Here is an 18,530-nt window from a genome sequence, read left to right as displayed (position 1 = left end):
CTTCAGGAGAGGAAGCCGAGCTTCAGGAGAGGAAGCCGAGCTTCAGGAGAGGGAGCTTCAGGAGATCAGGAGAGGAAGAGGAGCTTCAGGAGAGGAAGCCGAGCTTCAGGAGAGGAAGCCGAGCGTCAGGAGAGGAAACCGAGCGTCAGGAGAGGAAGCCGAGCTTCAGGAGAGGAAGCCGAGCTTCAGGAGAGGAAGCGGAGCGTCAGGAGAGGAAGCCGAGCTTCAGGAGAGGAAGCCGAGCTTCAGGAGAGGAAGCGGAGCGTCAGGAGAGGAAGCCGAGCTTCAGGAGAGGAAGCCGAGCTTCAGGAGAGGAAGCGGAGCGTCAGGAGAGGAAGCCGAGCTTCAGGAGAGGAAGCCGAGCTTCAGGAGAGGAAGCGGAGCGTCAGGAGAGGAAACCGAGCGTCAGGAGAGGAAGCCGAGCTTCAGGAGAGGAAACCGAGCGTCAGGAGAGGAAACCGAGCGTCAGGAGAGGAAGCCGAGCTTCAGGAGAGGAAGAGGAGCTTCAGGAGAGGAAACCGAGCTTCAGGAGAGGAAGCCGAGCTTCAGGAGAGGAAGCCGAGCGTCAGGAGAGGAAGCGGAGCGTCAGGAGAGGAAGCCGAGCTTCAGGAGAGGAAGCCGAGCGTCAGGAGAGTAAGAGGAGCGTCAGGAGAGGAAGCTGAGCTTCAGGAGAGGAAGAGGAGCTTCAGGAGAGGAAACCGAGCTTCAGGAGAGGAAGCCGAGCGTCAGGAGAGGAAGCCGAGCGTCAGGAGAGGAAGCGGAGCGTCAGGAGAGGAAGCCGAGCGTCAGGAGAGGAAGAGGAGCGTCAGGAGAGGAAGCCGAGCGTCAGGAGAGGAAGCCGAGCTTCAGGAGAGGAACAGGCCTTCACGTCTTCACGTCTTCACGTCCTGGACGCCGCGTTGGGAAAACATTCCTGTTGTCGCTTCCCAGAACACCTCGGTCCTTTCAGAGGGTCTTCTTTCAGAGGGTCTTCTTTCAGAGGGTCTTCTTTCAGAGGGTCTTCTTTCAGAGGGTCTTCTTTCAGAGGGTCTTCTTTAGGGTCTTCTTTAGGGTCTTCTTTCAGGGGGTCTTCTTTCAGAGGGTCTTCTTTAGGGTCTTCTTTCAGAGGGTCTTCTTTAGGGTCTTCTTTCAGGGGGTCTTCTTTCAGAGGGTCTTCTTTAGGGTCTTCTTTCAGAGGGTCTTCTTTCAGAGGGTCTTCTTTCAGAGGGTCTTCTTTCAGAGGGTCTTTCCTCTGAATGGACTGCAGGTCTTTGTTCTTCAGTCACATGGTTTCAGGCCCCCCCCAGCTGTGAGGCTGAACCTCTAACAACCTGCTTTAGTATTAATAATAAAGAATAACAAAGGAGGGGGACCTGCTCCACCCCGAGGACGCGCGGTGTGTGTGTGTGTGCGTGTGGCCACGCCCCCTCCGGGTGACGTCACGAGGCCGTCACAGCCCTCCTCCTCCAGTCCTCCGGCAGACCGGAGCGAGGCGGACGTGGAGCGGCGTGTGCGCGCGACCGTCCCGGGAACCGTTTGTTATTATTGATCCGTTTGTTTACCTGGAAGGAAAAAACAACAACAACAACAAGCTTGTGCAGCAGCTGCTCGGCGGCAGCAGGTCAGTCACTATGAAGAGTTACTGGTGTTTGTTTTGTTTATTCTCATGGCTTAAAGTCTGATGTGTTCCTCTTGAACCAGGTGAGGGTTATAATGCTTCAGTTTGACCAAGTGATGGTTATAATGCTTCAGTTTGACCAGGTGAGGGTTATAATGCTTCAGTTTGACCAGGTGATGGTTATAATGCTTCAGTTTGACCAGGTGATGTTACTACTGCTTTAGTTTGACCAGGTGATGGTTATAATGCTTCAGTTTGACCAGGTGAGGGTTATAATGCTTCAGTTTGACCAGGTGAGGGTTATAATGCTTCAGTTTGACCAGGTGAGGGTTATAATGCTTCAGTTTGACCAAGTGATGGTTATAATGCTTCAGTTTGACCAGGTGATGGTTATAATGCTTTAGTTTGACCAAGTGATGGTTATAATGCTTCAGTTTGACCAGGTGAGGGTTATAATGCTTCAGTTTGACCAGGTGAGGGTTATAATGCTTCAGTTTGACCAAGTGATGGTTATAATGCTTCAGTTTGACCAGGTGATGGTTATAATGCTTTAGTTTGACCAAGTGATGGTTATAATGCTTCAGTTTGACCAGGTGATGGTTATAATGCTTCAGTTTGACCAGGTGAGGGTTATAATGCTTCAGTTTGACCAGGTGAGGGTTATAATGCTTTAGTTTGACCCGGTGAGGGTTATAAAGCTTTAGTTTGACCAAGTGATGGTTATAATGCTTCAGTTTGACCAGGTGATGGTTATAATGCTTTAGTTTGACCAGGTGAGGGTTATAAAGCTTCAGTTTGACCAGGTGAGGGTTATAATGCTTTAGTTTGACCAAGTGATGGTTATAATGCTTCAGTTTGACCAGGTGATGGTTATAATGCTTTAGTTTGACCAGGTGAGGGTTATAAAGCTTCAGTTTGACCAGGTGAGGGTTATAATGCTTCAGTTTGACCAGGTGAGGGTTATAATGCTGTATTTATATAGTTGAAGTATCATATTAATTAAAGCTCTAGATTATAATCCTGTGTTAATAACATGAGATCTTCAGAGACGTAGAGCAGGACAGAGACTAGCGCACCATCAGGGCGGCCAATCAGGTCATCCGATAAGCTGAAAATCCCCCCCCCCCCACTAACTCCTCTTCACCTCTGCTCCTCCTTTCCTTTCCTTCCTCCTCTCCCTTGATGTCTCTCCTCCTCCCTTTGTCTCCTTCCTCCTTTTGTGTGGGTTTCTTCTGTTAACAAAAAGTATACACACAGCGAGACACGCACACACACACACACACACACACACGGTTGTCTCCCCCCACTAAGCCTGAAAACTACATGTCATCGTTCTCCAGCTCCGTGTGAAGGTGTTCTCCATTTTGTAATTAATGGCTGCTCAGCACACACACATACACATACATACACACACACACACACATACATACACACACACACACATACACACACATACACACACATACATACACACACACACACACACACACATACATACACACACACACACACATACACACACACACATACATACACACACACACACCTGCAGATGTCTCGTCTGTCCTTCACTGTGTTGATATAAAACACATTACCAGACATCTTTCCCTCCCTCCTGAGATAAAGTTGACTAAATGATAATAATCACTAAAATATGATAAGAATAATTACATTTTAAATGTTTCTGACCTTTATAACTTCCCCTCTCATAACTTAAACTCCTTTTTGTTTCCTTGCGTACCTCTTGCTCTCCTGCTGCATATTTCTCGTGTTCTGCAGCTTTGACCTTTGACCTTTCCCCGTGTTAATGACCTGGACGCCGTTAGCGCTTGTTTCCAGGCGGCGAGCGGCGTCTCCATGGCGGCCCACCGCATCGTGCGGGTGGCGAGCGGCGGCCGCGCCCTGCCCCGCTGCCGCTCGGAGGGGACGCTCATCGACCTCGGCCAGGGGGTCACCGACGCCCAAGGTCAGTCAGAGGTCACTCGGTGCTTCATACGGTGTAAACTCTTCTTCTCTCTTCCCCCGCGGTGTTGACATGTCCTCATTCGCTCATGATGACCACGAGAGACAGAATCATCAGCCTGCAGCTGCAGAAGCTTCACGTGGTTTGGAGGCTTCATTGTAAAGTGCTCCTCCTCCTCCTCCTCCTCCTCCTCAGGGCCGCTGTGTTCATCATGATGAGTGAGACTCTCCAGGACTCCTCTGACATCTGTTCCCTTTGCAGCGCCTCCTCCTCCCAGCGCCTCCTCCCCCGGAGCCGGGCAGGAGGTGGTGGCCGTGAAGGACTACCGGCCCAGCAGCTTCACCACGCTGAGCTTCTCCAAGGGCGACCGGCTGTTGGTGTTGGACACGTCGGGGGGGGAGTGGTGGTACGCCCACAACCACACGGAGATGGGCTACATCCCCGCCGCCTACGTCCGGCCCCTCGCCCCCAGGCCGGCGGACGGTCCGGGGGAGGGGCCTGAGGACGGGTCCGAGGAGGCTGCAGGTCTGGGGGAGTGGACGGGGAACCCCTTCATGGACGACCTCATCCTGTTCGACGCTCCTCCGTCCGGCTCAGACTTTGACCCCAGCTCCGCCGGGACTAAAGGGTCCGGCCCGACGAGCCCGAGCCGAGAGGCGGCGCCGTACCCCCGCGGGGACAACCCCTTCCTCAGGAGTCAGCGCTGCCGCAGCCTCTCGGAGCTGTCCCCCCCCTCGCCCTCGGGGTTCTTCACGGGCCTGAAGGCTCCTTCGCCGGAGCAGTTCCAGAGCCGGGAGGACTTCCGGACCGCGTGGCTGGACCACAGGAAGCTGGCCCGGTCTTGCCACGACCTGGCCTCCCTGGGCCAGAGTCCCGGGTGGGGCCAGACGCAGCCGGTGGAGACCAGCGTCGTGTGCCGGTTGGACAGCGGCGGAGGCGTGGTCCAGCTGCCGGACACCCGCATCAGCATCCACGTCCCCGAGGGCCACGTGGGCCCGGGGGCCCACCAGCAGGTCTCCATGAAGGCCCTGCTGGACCCTCCGCTGGAGCTCAACGGGGACCACTGCTCCACCGTCAGCCCCGTGCTGGAGATCACGCTCAGCAACATGGAGACCAGGTCCTCCGTCACGCTGGAGATGAGCGTGGCGGCCTCCCTCAGGACGGACGGCCGCCACGCCGCCGAGGTGCTCTGCGTCCGGAGCGCCCGCCGGGACGGGCCCTACGCCGCCGTGCCCAACGCGTACCTGTACGGCGACACCATCCAGGTGCAGCTGGGCGGCCCGGAGCCCCGCATGTACGTGGCGGTCGTGGTTCGGTCTCGGCACGCCGGGCGCCACGCGACCGTGTGGGACCTGGTGCAGAGGACCGTGACTCTGGGCGTCTACGGGCCCAAACACGTGCACCCGGCCTTCCGGGCCGTGGTGGCCCTGTTCGGCCACGACTGCCCCCCGACTCACCTGCTGCTGGAGGAGGCGGGCCCGCCGGCGGCGCTGCGGCTGTGGGGGAAGCAGCGGTTCGCTCTGGCGTACCCTCAGGACCTGCAGGTGGGTTTGTACTCCAACATGTCCAACCACCAGGTGAGCAGCGAGGGCGCCGGCGCCATCCGGGGGCTTCAGGTCAAACTGGGGAAAGTCAGCCGGCTCCTGTACACCATCTCCTCGCCCGACCTCGACGGCCTCTCGGACTTCACCCTCCGGGTCCAGGTCAAGGACGCCCTGGACTGCATCCTCACGCAGTTCTGCGTCCAGACGCCGCCGCCGCCGCCGGCGGGGGCGAGGACGGGGGGCCAGAGGAGATTCCTGAGGAGGAGGGAGGTAGATAAGATCGTCCTCTCGCCGCTGGCCGTCACTTCCAAGTACCCCAAGTTTCAGGACCGGCGCGTCACCAACCTGAAGTTCGGCAAGCTGCTGAAGACGGTGCTGCGGCCGCACCGGAGCCCGTACCTGCTGGAGTACAGGAGGGGCGACGTCATCGCGCTGCTCAGCGAGGAGCGGCTCAAGCTCCGAGGGCAGCTCCGCACCAAAGAGTGGTACATCGGCTTCTACCAGGGGAGGCTGGGCCTCGTGCACGCCAACAACGTCCTGGTTCTGGGGAAGGTCAAGCCCGTCTACTGGCGCGGGCCGGACCTCGGCACCGCCGCGCTGCTGGAGCAGATCCTGAAGCCCTGCAGGTTCCTCACCTACATCTACGCCTCGGTGAGGACGGCGCTCATGGAGAACGTGGGCAGCTGGAGGGCGCTGGCCGACGCCCTGGGGAACGGGAACCTGCCGCTGGACTTCTTCTGCCGGAGCGAGCCGGACCACGAGCCGGAGAAGGTGGCGTCGGTTCTGGAGAAACTCAAAGAGGAGTGTACGAGCGGCGAGAACAAGGAGAGGAAGTCCTTCCAGAGGGAACTCGTGATGGTGAGCGTTACCCAGAAGGCCGTGTGGTTGTGACATGTGACTTTCACAGGAAGTGGTTCTAACTTAAGATTCTTTGTTTACTTGACACGCTTATCCAGAGAAACCTGTGAATACCTCCCCGGTGTGGCTGCAGGTCATGTGACCCGCCCACAATCTCTCAAGGTCTCAAGCAAAGGAGGCATGCTTTTATGTTTGATGAAAGGCTTTTATTCTGGCGGGTATAGCCTTTAGACGTCCTGTGTTCACTGGAGATGAAACACACTCACTTCCCTCTGAAGGCACTTTCATCCTCAAGGTCAACAGAGACGTGCCGTTGACCTTGAGGGGAGGTTTAGAGCTGAAGAGACGTCTGTGTTTCTGCTCCAGGCTCACGTCATGTGTTTAAACAGGGATGGAGGACATGTGGCGGTGGGAGTCGTCTCCTCCAGTTCCCTGGAAAGAGATCAGACATGTACGACATCTGGATGAGACTCGAGGGTCTGAACGTTGTTCTAGGATCAGTTTGACCTGAAGACGTTTGAGCGGCCGGACTCGCCGTGCACCCGACACCCTCATCCTGGCCTGGGTTCGAGTTACCGAGGACCAACCAGGGAGTCGTTGAATTATAGATCTGAGAGGGAGTAATCAATGATGGAGACCAGAGAGCTTCAACCAGTTTAAACCAGTTTAAACCAGCTTAAACCAGCTTAAACCAGCTGGTTCTGCACAACCTTGAAGAGAAGACTGTCTAGTTGTGTATATATATATATATATATGTATACATATATATATTTATATATGACAGGATTAAAAACCCTCCAGGCTTTTATTTTGAAGGACAAACTCCTTCCTGTCGACCCCTGACCTGTTATATTGAGACCGAGCCACTGTCCAAAGGTCAAAGGTCACAGTGACACTCGGGCCGCTCTTTGAAACCTCATGCCCCCCCCCCCAGGCGCTGCTGAAGATGGACTGCCAGGGCCTGGTGGCCCGGCTGGTCCTGGACTTCGTGCTGCTGACCACGGCGGTGGAGGTGGCCGTCAGGTGGAGGGAGCTGGCGGAGAAGCTGGCCTGCGTGTCCCGGCCGCAGATGGAGGCCTACGAGGCCCCCCACCGGGACAAGAACGGGCTGCTGGACCACGAGGTGAGACCCGAGGCCCCCGAGGCCCCTGGAGTCCGACCTCAGGACCAGAAGGTTCTTACTTCCTCTCCTGTGTCTCTCTGACCCTCCAGTCCATGTGGAAGCCGGCCTACGACTTCCTCCTGACGTGGGCGGCCCACGTGGGGGACAGCTACCGGGACGTGATCCAGGAGCTCCACCTGGGCCTGGACCGCATGAGGAACCCCATCACCAGGAGGTGGAAGCACCTGACCGGCACGCTGATCCTCGTCAACTGCCTGGACCCTCTGCGCGGCGCCGCCTTCTGCCCCACCGGGTACGGGGACTTCGCCGTGTGAGCAACCGCTGACCGGCCAAGGTCAAAGGTCAGAGGTCAGACCTGCTGGATGTAGAAACCTCCACGTGGACCTGGAGGATCCGCCCGTGGGTTTCTTCTTCGTGGCTTTAATTAAAGTCGTCTTCACTTCCTGTCTCTTTTCTTTGAATATGGTCTTGTTCCCGGACTCAGGACCACATCAGAGACCTGATCCACCTGCGCTGACCTTTGACCTTTGAAGCCCATTCGCCCCCCCCCCCCCCCGCATTTGTTTGGAAGCCAAATGCAAAAACAACTTTCCCCTCTTCTTTTGCCGGAGGATGAGACAACAGGAAGTGGGTAGCGTGTTCTTAAAGGAACAGTACGCCTGTTTATTCTATTTTTGTACGTGCAGAACAATCAACACGTTTATTATCAGAGCGTCCGCTGTCATTTAAAAACTGGTTTGATCCAAGATGATGAAGAACTATCACGGCACTTTTTATTTTTGTTCAAAGTGCAGCATAAATATAATAAATCTTCTGGTTTTTTCATCATTTTACTGGAAGATTATTATTAAATTAAAGGGAAAAATGACCTGAAAATGTTTACGTCAAACATCTGTGATGCTTTTATGGTTTATTATATTGATTTATTGTTTATTTAATAGTTTCCTATATTGTTTTATAGTTTCTTTCTTTGTGTTTGTTGCTGTTTGGTTTTAATATGTTTCGTGCTTCTGGACGAGGACACGAAGAGTTTATATATTTATATTCACGTTTCTGTTTCAATAAAACATTGAAAAATACTCGTGTGCAGAGAATATGATTTTAATCAACGTGAGTCAGTCGATGCTCCTGAGACCTCCTCCTGCCAGCCGTCTGCATCCTGAGACCTCCTCCTGCCCAGCAGTCTGCATCCTGAGACCTCCTCCTGCCAGCAGTCTGCATCCTGAGACCTCCTCCTGCCAGCCGTCTGCATCCTGAGACCTCCTCCTGCCCAGCAGTCTGCATCCTGAGACCTCCTCCTGCCAGCAGTCTGCATCCTGAGACCTCCTCCTGCCAGCAGTCTGCATCCTGAGACCTCCTCCTGCCCAGCCGTCTGCATCCTGAGACCTCCTCCTGCCCAGCCGTCTGCATCCTGAGACCTCCTCCTGCCAGCCGTCTGCATCCTGAGACCTCCTCCTGCCAGCCGTCTGCATCCTGAGACCTCCTCCTGCCAGCAGTCTGCATCCTGAGACCTCCTCCTGCCAGCAGTCTGCATCCTGAGACCTCCTCCTGCCAGCAGTCTGCATCCTGAGACCTCCTCCTGCCAGCAGTCTGCATCCTGAGACCTCCTCCTGCCAGCCGTCTGCATCCTGAGACCTCCTCCTGCCAGCCGTCTGCATCCTGAGACCTCCTCCTGCCAGCCGTCTGCATCCTGAGACCTCCTCCTGCCAGCCGTCTGCATCCTGAGACCTCCTCCTGCCAGCAGTCTGCATCCTGAGACCTCCTCCTGCCAGCCGTCTGCATCCTGAGACCTCCTCCTGCCAGCCGTCTGCATCCTGAGACCTCCTCCTGCCAGCCGTCTGCATCCTGAGACCTCCTCCTGCCAGCAGTCTGCATCCTGAGACCTCCTCCTGCCAGCAGTCTGCATCCTGAGACCTCCAGCCTTTCCTTAAATGTCCTCAGCACGCCGGTGCTGCCCTCTAGTGGACGTTATTATAGAGACGGCACCGATGATACATGTTGTATAAACTCCATAACATGAGTGTAATAAAGATAAATCATCCAGAAATACATCTTAAGTATTTATTGAGTACATGTACAACTGTACATAAAATATAAACTTCTTGTTGGTGAGATTATTCACTCGTCATGAATATTTTCAGACTCATCGATCTGATTCGGTTCGTGACGCAGAGTCTTGAGAGGGAGTCGGCCATCTTTACCATAGACGATCTTTGAGGCGCGTCTCCGACGTGAGCGCGTGAGGCCGAACAGGTGCATTGTGGGAAACAGTCTTTGACGCCGTCTGTTGATTTCTCGACGCCCGACGTCGCGTCTCTCCTCACTGCAGGAGGAATGTGAAGCGGGCCGACACGGAACACGCGATCTACTCACAAGATCCACTTCCGGTGGGCCGACCGGAACCATGGAGGACGGAGAGGGAGGCGCGCGCCCAGTGGCGGCGGCGCTGCGCAGAGGTGCGTTGCTCACCGGTCACGTTGCGTTGCTCATCGGTCACGTTGCCGCGTTGCCTCATCGGTCATGTTGCGTTGCTCATCGGTCATGTTGCGTTGCTGCGTTGCTCATCGGTCACGTTGCGTTGCTCATCGGTCACGTTGCGTTGCCTGATGGAGTGGAGGTTCTGGTGGAGGTTCTGGTGGAGGTTCTGGTGGAGGTTTCATGTCCTCTGGTGAGCGTCTCCATTCCAGAGCCAACAGTAAGACTCTTGGTCTCCTCCACCGCTTCATGTATTCTGACCTCTGACCTCTGTGCCAGGGGTCAGCTGCACCACGCCCACCACGCCCAACGATGAGATCAACGGCGCCGGCAACCTGATGGACTTCCTGGACGAGCCGTTTCCCGACGTGGGGACGTACGAAGACTTCCACACCATCGACTGGCTGAGGGAGAAGTCCAGAGACACGGACCGCCACCGCAAGGTCAGACCGGCCGACCTCCGGCAACCGTACGCGCCGCGTGGCGCCGCCGGTCCTCATAGGCTCCTCCCCCTTTCACCAGATCACCAGCAAGAGCAAAGAGTCCCTGTGGGAGCTGGTCAAGAGCCTGCTGGACGCCTGGTCCGGCTGGGTGGTGATGCTGCTCATCGGGCTGCTCTCAGGTCAGCGGGGCGGCGTCGCAGGAGAGGCTCCTCCCACATCTCAGGGCGTGAACGGGTGTCCCGTCTTCCGCAGGTACGCTGGCCGGCGTGATCGACCTGGCGGTGGACTGGATGACCGACCTGAAGGAGGGCGTGTGCCTGTCGGCCTTCTGGTTCAGCCACGAGCAGTGCTGCTGGACCTCCAACGAGACCACCTTCGACGACCGGGACAAGTGCCCCCAGTGGCAGACGTGGGCGGAGCTTATGACCGGCCACGCCGAGGTCCGCCCCCGGGGGGAATGGAACGCGCGTCGTTTGATTGGCGACCGGAGAAGGAACGCGTTGTGCTTGTCTTTCAGGGAGGCGGAGCCTACGTGTTGAACTACTTTGTGTACGTTCTGTGGGCGCTGCTGTTCTCCTTCCTCGCCGTGTCGCTGGTGCGAGTGTTCGCGCCGTACGCCTGCGGATCGGGGATCCCCGAGGTGAGCGCCGGACTCCACGGTGCCGGTCTCCACGGCGCCGGCCTCCACGGCGCCGGGCTCCACGGCGCCGGGCTCCCCGCCTCCTCCCCACCAGATCCCAACGCCGGTTCCTTTGTTGCAGATCAAGACGATCCTCAGTGGCTTCATCATCCGGGGCTACCTGGGCAAGTGGACCCTGCTGATCAAGACCGTCACGCTGGTTCTGGTGGTGTCGTCGGGCCTCAGCCTGGGGAAGGAGGGGCCTCTGGTCCACGTGGCGTGCTGCTGCGGGAACCTCTTCTGCAGCCTCTTCTCCAAGTACAGCAAGAACGAGGGCAAGCGGCGCGAGGTGGGGGGCCGGGCCGACGGGGGCGGGGGGCGGGGCTCCGTTTCTGACCTTGACCTCTGACCTCGCAGGTGCTGTCGGCCGCGGCGGCCGCCGGCGTGTCGGTGGCCTTCGGGGCGCCCATCGGAGGAGTTCTGTTCAGCCTGGAGGAGGTGGGTCCGAGGGTCCGTGGGTCCGAGGACCGAGCCGACCCTCGGTGCCTCTGACCGGTCTGTCCCGCAGGTGAGCTACTACTTCCCCCTGAAGACGCTGTGGCGCTCCTTCTTCGCCGCGCTGGTCGCCGCCTTCACGCTGCGCGCCATCAACCCGTTCGGCAACAGCCGGCTGGTTCTGTTCTACGTGGAGTACCACACGCCGTGGTACATGGCGGAGCTGGTGCCCTTCATCCTGCTGGGCGTGTTCGGGGGCCTCTGGGGGGCCCTCTTCATCCGGGCCAACATCGCCTGGTGCCGGCGCCGGAAGACCACGTGGCTGGGGAAGTACCCGGTCCTGGAGGTCATCGCCATCACGGGCATCACGGCCGTGCTGGCGTTCCCCAACCCGTACACGCGGCGCAGCACCAGCGAGCTGATCTCAGAGCTGTTCAACGACTGCGGCGCCCTGGAGTCGTCTCAGCTGTGCGACTACGTCAACAACGCCAACGGCAGCCGGCCGGTGGACGACATCCCGGACCGGCCGGCGGGGCCCGGCGTGTACACGGCGCTGTGGCAGCTCGCCCTCGCCCTCGTCTTCAAGGTCGTCATCACCATCTTCACCTTCGGCATGAAGGTAACCGCGGCGCCGCCGGGCTCCGGGGGGGCGAGGCAGCGGGCGCCGCGTGACGCCGGCCGCTGCCTCTCTCCAGATCCCGTCGGGGCTCTTCATCCCCAGCATGGCGGTCGGCGCCATCGCCGGGCGCATGGTGGGCGTCGCCGTGGAGCAGATGGCGCTCCACCACCACGACTGGATCATCTTCAGGAGCTGGTGCCGGCCCGGAGCGGACTGCGTGACGCCGGGCCTCTACGCCATGGTGGGCGCCGCCGCCTGTCTGGGTGAGCGGCTCCTCGCCGACGGCCGACTTCACGCCGGCTGCTTCTGTTAACCGCCGGTTGTCCCCAGGCGGCGTGACCCGGATGACCGTCTCCCTGGTGGTCATCATGTTCGAGCTGACCGGCGGCCTGGAGTACATCGTGCCGCTGATGGCCGCCGTCGTCACCAGCAAGTGGGTGGCGGACGCCTTCGGGAAGGAGGGCATCTACGAGTCGCACATCCAGCTGAACGGATACCCGTACCTGGACGTACGCGACGAGTTCACGCACCGCACGCTGGCCACGGACGTGATGCGGCCGCGCCGCAACGACCCGCCGCTCGCCGTGCTCACGCAGGACGCCACGGCGGTGGGGGAGGCCGAGGCGCTCATCAAGGACACCGAGTACAGCGGCTTCCCGGTGGTCGTGTCCAGAGAATCGGAGCGGCTCATCGGCTTCGTCCAGCGCCGCGACCTCACCCTCGCCATCAGTGAGTCGCCGCCGCGGAGGTCAGGTTCAGCCGACGCCGTGTTAACGCCCCCCCCCTCCCCCCTCCTCCTAGAAACGGCCCGCCAGAAGCAGGACGGCGTGGTGAGCAGCTCGCTGGTCTACTTCACCGAGGACGCGCCGCAGCTGCCGGCCAGCGACCCGCAGCCGCTGAAGCTGCGGCGCGTCCTGAACCTCAGCCCCTTCACCGTCACCGACCACACGCCCATGGAGACCGTGGTGGACATCTTCCGCAAGCTGGGCCTCCGCCAGTGTCTGGTCACCAGGAGCGGGTAGGACCGGGACCTGGACTCTCCAGAACCGGTTGGTAATCTTGAGTCTCTGACCTTTTGACCTCCTCTGCTCAGGCGCCTCCTGGGCATCATCACCAAGAAGGACGTCCTGCGGCACATGGCTCAGATGATGAACCAGGACCCGGAGTCCATCATGTTCAACTAGACCCGCCCCCCCGTCGGTCCTGCAGCCATATGTGGTCCACGTGTTCCATCCTGTTCCCGCTTCTTCGGCCTGAAGAGCCTCGTGTTCATTCCACAAGTGGACCGGGTCCCGGGGGACCGGCTCACGGCCCGCGGGCCACCGGTCCCACCACCGGACTCCGGGCAACACCATCAAATACAACTGATATTTATTCTTTGAGGAGTCTCAAATACGTTTACTGTAGTGAAACACTGAGCCTGGATCAGAACCTCACAGAACCTCAACTGAGCAGTGTGGTACCCTATATAATATATTATTTATATATAATATATATATATTACATATATATATTATATATAAATAATATATGTAATATATAATATATTATTTATATATGTAATATATATATAATATATATGTAATATATATATATATTATGTAAATAATATATATTTGTTATATATATATATGTAATATATATATATTATATAAATAATATATATTTGTTATATGTAATATATATATGTAATATATATATATTATTTATATGTTATATATATATATTTATGTAATATATATATTATTTATATATTGTATGTATGTAATATATATATATTATTTATATATAATATATATGTATATAATATATATTTCATACATATATAATATATATATGTAATGTATATATATATACACTATAAATTATGTATATTTGATATAATATGTATTATATCAAATATACATAATTTATATTTATAATGTGTGTATTATATATTTATACATTATATAAATTATATTGTGTATTTATATATATATTCTATAGGATAGGTTCTCTGCTGAAAGTTTTCCTTCCTTGAGGAAACGATGAAGGAAGACTAATAAATAACAAGTTATAAATGTAATATTTCAGGTTTTGGAATCCTCTGAAACAGAATCCTGGTTTCCTTGACGCCGCGTCCTCATTCATATCTGGAAACTAAGATTTAAAACACTCCATGTCTAAATGCCAAGAGAATGTTTCATCTTAAAAACACTAACTTTATTCTTTACTTTTAACCCTTCATATTTATCGGATGCTCTAAAAGAAAAAACACATTTGCACTTTTTTTGTCTCGTTTTTTTATTTGTAAATGAAGTGATAAAATAAACTATGTTGAAAAATAATTCTTCTTTTTCACGTGTTTTTCATCGTGAAGCTTTTTATTCAGTCGACCATCAAAAGGCCGTCAGGTAAAAAATACAAAGTATTAACAGGAAGTACTAAATGTTTAAAACACACTGAAAGGTGACATGTGACTCTACCTTCAGATCATTAAAATATAAATGACTTTAAAGTCTCAAACTACCAGGAAGATACATGTGTAAAAGATGAAAATATAGATACAAACTTCTAGTTCTAAAACATCAGAGTCCTCCAGCTAGAGGAGTGCTGCTCCTGCTGCTCCTGCTGATGAGCTCCTCCCCTCCTCCTCCTCCTGCTTGCTGGCTCTCTCCAGGTCGGAGTAGAAGTCCAGAGCTCGTCTCACCGGCTCCAGGATGTGTTCCTGTCAACGAGACCAGGACCAGGTCTGAGGTCACGAGACCAGGACCAGGTCTGAGCTCACGGGACCAGGACCAGGTCTGAGGTCACGAGACCAGGACCAGGTCTGAGGTCACGGGACCAGGACCAGGTCTGAGCTCACGAGACCAGGACCAGGTCTGAGCTCACGAGACCAGGACCAGGTCTGAGCTCACGGGACCAGGACCAGGTCTGAGGTCACGAGACCAGGACCAGGTCTGAGCTCACGAGACCCGCCAGTTTACTGACTCTTGTTTGCTTACTGGCTCCCTTGTTGACTTGTTCACTTCCTTGTTCACTTCCTTGTTGACTTCCTTGTTGACTTGTTCACTTCCTTGTTGACTTGTTCACTTCCTTGTTGACTGACTTGATTGTTCGCTCCCTTGCTTGTTCTTTTATTCGCTTTATTGTTCACTTCCTTGTTTGCTTATTTTCTCTCTTGCTTACTTGTTATCTTACTTGCTCCCTTGATGACTTGCTCCCTCACTTGCTGATCAATACCTACCTCCAGGCAGGGGAACAGTACTTATTGATCAGTAGCTAATCAAGAGGTGATCAAGAGGTGATCAATACCCACCTCCAGGCAGGGGAACAGTACTTATTGATCAGTAGCTGATCAAGAGGTGATCAATACCCACCTCCAGGCAGGGGAACAGTACTTATTGATCAGTACTGATCAGTAGCTGATCAAGAGGTGATCAATACCCACCTCCAGGCAGGGGAACAGTACTTATTGATCAGTACTGATCAGTAGCTGATCAAGAGGTGATCAATACCCACCTCCAGGCAGGGGAACAGTACTTATTGATCAGTACTGATCAGTAGCTGATCAAGAGGTGATCAATACCCACCTCCAGGCAGGGGAACAGTACTTATTGATCAGTACTGATCAGTAGCTGATCAAGAGGTGATCAATACCCACCTCCAGGCAGGGGAACAGTACTTATTGATCAGTACTGATCAGTAGCTGATCAAGAGGTGATCAATACCCACCTCCAGGCAGGGGAACAGTACTTATTGATCAGTACTGATCAGTAGCTGATCAAGAGGTGATCAATACCCACCTCCAGGCAGGGGAACAGTACTTATTGATCAGTACTGATCAGTAGCTGATCAAGAGGTGATCAATACCCACCTCCAGGCAGGGGAACAGTACTTATTGATCAGTACTGATCAGTAGCTGATCAAGAGGTGATCAATACCCACCTCCAGGCAGGGGAACAGCTTGGTGATCTCTGTGAACAGCGGCAGGAGGACGAACCGGATGAATCCGGTCTGAGACGACGGTTTGGACACTTTGTCTCGGTCCATGAAGGACGCCACGGGGAGCCCCTTGAGCTTCTCCGTGTCGCTCTGCACCACAACAACAACAACAACAGCTTCATGTCCCGCCCTCCTGGACCCCCCTCGTGTGTCACTTCCTGTGGAGGCGGAGCCTACCTGGTTGAAGAACTCCTGCAGCAGGCAGTCCAGCCACGGCTCGGCCACGGCCATCGGCCGCGCCTCGTTGGAGATGTCGCTGACCTTCATCATGATCTTCATCAGCTGGACACACACACCATGACAACACTTCCTCTACACACACTTCCTCTTTACCACTTCCTCTACACACACTTCCTCTACCACCTCCTCTACACACACTTCCTCTACACACACTTCCTCTACCACCTCCTCTACACACACTTCCTCTAAACACACTTCCTCTTTACCACTTACTCTACACACACTTCCTCCAACACTTCCTCTACACACACTTCCTCTACACACACTTCCTCTTTACCACCTCCTCTACACACACTTCCTCTTTACCACCTCCTCTACACACACTTCCTCTTTACCACTTCCTCTACACACACTTCCTCTACACACACTTCCTCTACCACTTCCTCTACACACACTTCCTCTTTACCACTTCCTCTACACACACTTCCTCTACCACCTCCTCTACACACACTTCCTCTACCACTTCCTCTACCACCTCCTCTACACACACTTCCTCTTTACCACCTCCTCTACACACACTTCCTCTTTACCACTTCCTCTACACACACTTCCTCTACCACCTCCTCTACACACACTTCCTCTACCACTTCCTCTACACACACTTCCTCCAACACTTCCTCTACACACTTCCTCTTTACCACTTCCTCTACACACACTTCCTCTACACACACTTCCTCTTTACCACTTCCTCGACACACACTTCCTCTACACACTTCCTCTACACATACTTCCTCTACCACCTCCTCTACACACACTTCCTCTACACACACTTCCTCTACCACTTCCTCTACCACCTCCTCTACACACACTTCCTCTACACACACTTCCTCTACACACACTTCCTCTTTACCACTTCCTCTACACACACTTCCTCTACCACCTCCTCTACACACACTTCCTCTTTACCACTTCCTCTACGCACACTTCCTCTACACACACTTCCTCTACACACACTTCCTCTACCACTTCCTCTACACACACTTCCTCTTCACACACTTCCTCTACACACACTTCCTCTTTACCACTTCCTCTTCACACACTTCCTCTACACACACTTCCTCTGTACCACTTCCTTGTGCTCCCTGTTGGTGAAGTTGAAGACCGGCTGGATGCTCTTGAACTTGTGGAGGATCTCGTTGTGTCTCGCCATGTCGGTGGCCAGGATGCACCTGGAAGAGGGAGGGGGGAGTGAGTGAGGGGGGAGTGAGCAAGGTGGGAGGGAGCGAGGAGGGAGGGAGCGAGGAGGGCTCACCGGATCATCCCTCCCCGGATGTGCTTGTACTGGTCGCTGCTCAGGTTCTTCAGGATGTTGCACTCCGGCTGCAAAGAGAAAAGAAAAACTAGAACATCTGAACTCCAAGAGCCCCCGTGGGGTCCTGTTGGGGTCCTGTTGGGGTCCTGTTGGGGTCCTGCTGGGGTCCTGTTGGGGTCCTGTTGGGGTCCTGTTGGGGTCCTGTTGGGGTCCTGTTGGGGTCCTGTTGGGGTCCTGTTGGGGTCCTGTTGGGGTCCTGCTGGGGTCCTGCTGGGGTCCTGTTGGGGTCCTGTTGGGGTCCTGCTGGGGTCCTGTTGGGGTCCTGTTGGGGTCCTGCTGGGGTCCTGTTGGGGTCCTGTTGGGGTCCTGTTGGGGTCCTGTTGGGGTCCTGCTGGGGTCCTGTTGGGGTCCTGCTGGGGTCCTGCTGGGGTCCTGTTGGGGTCCTGTTGGGGTCCTGTTGGGGTCCTGCTGGGGTCCTGTTGGGGTCCTGTTGGGGTCCTGTTGGGGTCCTGTTGGGGTCCTGCTGGGGTCCTGTTGGGGTCCTGTTGGGGTCCTGTTGGGGTCCTGCTGGGGTCCTGTTGGGGTCCTGTTGGGGTCCTGTTGGGGTCCTGTTGGGGTCCTGTTGGGGTCCTGTTGGGGTCCTGCTGGGGTCCTGTTGGGGTCCTGTTGGGGTCCTGTTGGGGTCCTGTTGGGGTCCTGTTGGGGTCCTGCTGGGGTCCTGTTGGGGTCCTGTTGGGGTCCTGCTGGGGTCCTGCTGGGGTCCTGCTGGGGTCCTGTTGGGGTCCTGTTGGGGTCCTGTTGGGGTCCTGCTGGGGTCCTGCTGGGGTCCTGTTGGGGTCCTGCTGGGGTCCTGTTGGGGTCCTGTTGGGGTCCTGTTGGGGTCCTGTTGGGGTCCTGCTGGGGTCCTGCTGGGGTCCTGTTGGGGTCCTGTTGGGGTCCTGTTGGGGTCCTGTTGGGGTCCTGTTGGGGTCCTGTTGGGGTCCTGTTGGGGTCCTGTTGGGGTCCTGCTGGGGTCCTGTTGGGGTCCTGTTGGGGTCCTGTTGGGGTCCCGCTGGGGTCCTGTTGGGGTCCTGTTGGGGTCCTGTTGGGGTCCTGCTGGGGTCCTGTTGGGGTCCTGTTGGGGTCCCGCAGGGATCCGGTCTTGGTCCCCTTTCCTTCCTCATGAACCTGAATGGATCTTATTCATGTTTCTGCTACATTTTACTTTTGATTTGATGATATTTACTGCATAAAACTCGTCATGTGAATCTATGTATTTCCCAGTCGACAGCGGCGTGGACGGCGCTCGGTACCTGGGCCATGATGCCGAAGGCCACGG

At 55.1% G+C, this 18,530-nt stretch overlaps 3 protein-coding genes across 11 annotated transcripts in view; 2 read left to right on the top strand and 1 right to left on the bottom strand.

Annotated features, from left to right (window-relative positions):
- Positions 1 to 113: 113 nt before the first annotated feature.
- On the top strand, positions 114 to 8,164 carry LOC130204613 (SH3 domain-binding protein 4-A-like). Of its 5 annotated transcripts, none has more exons than XM_056431447.1 (5): positions 114 to 1,600; positions 3,424 to 3,563; positions 3,822 to 5,962; positions 6,352 to 6,413; positions 6,897 to 6,987. In XM_056431447.1, the coding sequence occupies exons 2-5, from the start codon at positions 3,455 to 3,457 to the stop codon at positions 6,904 to 6,906; spliced, it is 2,322 nt and encodes a 773-aa protein (XP_056287422.1). In that variant the 5' UTR covers positions 114 to 1,600; positions 3,424 to 3,454; the 3' UTR covers positions 6,907 to 6,987. The 5 variants fall into 5 exon arrangements, with proteins under 5 accessions (XP_056287422.1, XP_056287421.1, XP_056287420.1 ...); XM_056431445.1 differs by lacking the exon at positions 6,352 to 6,413 and adding an exon at positions 7,175 to 8,164 and having other exon boundaries at positions 1,091 to 1,600; positions 3,437 to 3,563; positions 6,897 to 7,085; XM_056431443.1 differs by lacking the exon at positions 6,352 to 6,413 and adding an exon at positions 7,175 to 8,164 and having other exon boundaries at positions 1,092 to 1,600; positions 6,897 to 7,085.
- A 975-nt stretch (positions 8,165 to 9,139) lies between these two features.
- On the top strand, positions 9,140 to 13,015 carry LOC130204384 (H(+)/Cl(-) exchange transporter 4). Of its 2 annotated transcripts, XM_056431097.1 has the most exons (12): positions 9,144 to 9,541; positions 9,840 to 10,003; positions 10,083 to 10,182; positions 10,256 to 10,443; positions 10,521 to 10,643; positions 10,765 to 10,971; positions 11,040 to 11,120; positions 11,191 to 11,736; positions 11,813 to 11,999; positions 12,067 to 12,465; positions 12,538 to 12,754; positions 12,830 to 13,015. In XM_056431097.1, the coding sequence occupies exons 1-12, from the start codon at positions 9,490 to 9,492 to the stop codon at positions 12,918 to 12,920; spliced, it is 2,355 nt and encodes a 784-aa protein (XP_056287072.1). In that variant the 5' UTR covers positions 9,144 to 9,489; the 3' UTR covers positions 12,921 to 13,015. The 2 variants fall into 2 exon arrangements, with proteins under 2 accessions (XP_056287071.1, XP_056287072.1); XM_056431096.1 differs by having other exon boundaries at positions 9,140 to 9,541; positions 9,840 to 10,182; positions 10,256 to 10,643.
- Positions 13,016 to 13,599: 584 nt separating this feature from the next.
- The window catches only part of LOC130204285 (high affinity cGMP-specific 3',5'-cyclic phosphodiesterase 9A-like), an 8,873-nt gene continuing 3,942 nt past the window's right edge, over positions 13,600 to 18,530 (bottom strand). For 3 of the 4 annotated variants that reach the window (XM_056430882.1, XM_056430881.1, XM_056430884.1), the window contains 6 exons: positions 18,505 to 18,530; positions 17,213 to 17,280; positions 17,027 to 17,129; positions 15,898 to 16,002; positions 15,664 to 15,810; positions 13,600 to 14,443 (listed from right to left, as the gene is read on the bottom strand). The exon at positions 18,505 to 18,530 is cut by the window's right edge and continues 67 nt beyond it. In XM_056430882.1, coding sequence (XP_056286857.1) covers positions 14,318 to 14,443; positions 15,664 to 15,810; positions 15,898 to 16,002; positions 17,027 to 17,129; positions 17,213 to 17,280; positions 18,505 to 18,530 — 575 coding nt within the window. In that variant the 3' untranslated portion in view covers positions 13,600 to 14,317. The remainder of the gene's footprint in view (positions 14,444 to 15,663; positions 15,811 to 15,897; positions 16,003 to 17,026; positions 17,130 to 17,212; positions 17,281 to 18,504) is intronic. The other variant, XM_056430883.1, reaches the window with a different exon arrangement.

Source organism: Pseudoliparis swirei, chromosome 14, assembly GCF_029220125.1.
Source record: "Pseudoliparis swirei isolate HS2019 ecotype Mariana Trench chromosome 14, NWPU_hadal_v1, whole genome shotgun sequence".
In the NCBI taxonomy this organism is placed as follows: Eukaryota; Metazoa; Chordata; class Actinopteri; order Perciformes; family Liparidae; genus Pseudoliparis; species Pseudoliparis swirei.
This window is presented reverse-complemented; position numbering and strand designations above follow the sequence as displayed.

Bases quoted from the DNA above. Each gene is read 5' to 3' on its own strand.
- LOC130204613 (XM_056431445.1), top strand. From the start codon at position 3,455: ATGGCGGCCCACCGCATCGTGCGGGTGGCGAGCGGCGGCCGCGCCCTG. The intron at 3,564-3,821 runs GTCAGTCAGAGG...TTCCCTTTGCAG, and splicing joins GGGGGTCACCGACGCCCAAG to CGCCTCCTCCTCCCAGCGCC. The intron at 5,963-6,896 runs GTGAGCGTTACC...CCCCCCCCCCAG, and splicing joins TCCAGAGGGAACTCGTGATG to GCGCTGCTGAAGATGGACTG.
- LOC130204384 (XM_056431096.1), top strand. From the start codon at position 9,490: ATGGAGGACGGAGAGGGAGGCGCGCGCCCAGTGGCGGCGGCGCTGCGC. The intron at 10,644-10,764 runs GTGAGCGCCGGA...CCTTTGTTGCAG, and splicing joins GCGGATCGGGGATCCCCGAG to ATCAAGACGATCCTCAGTGG. The intron at 12,000-12,066 runs GTGAGCGGCTCC...GGTTGTCCCCAG, and splicing joins GGGCGCCGCCGCCTGTCTGG to GCGGCGTGACCCGGATGACC.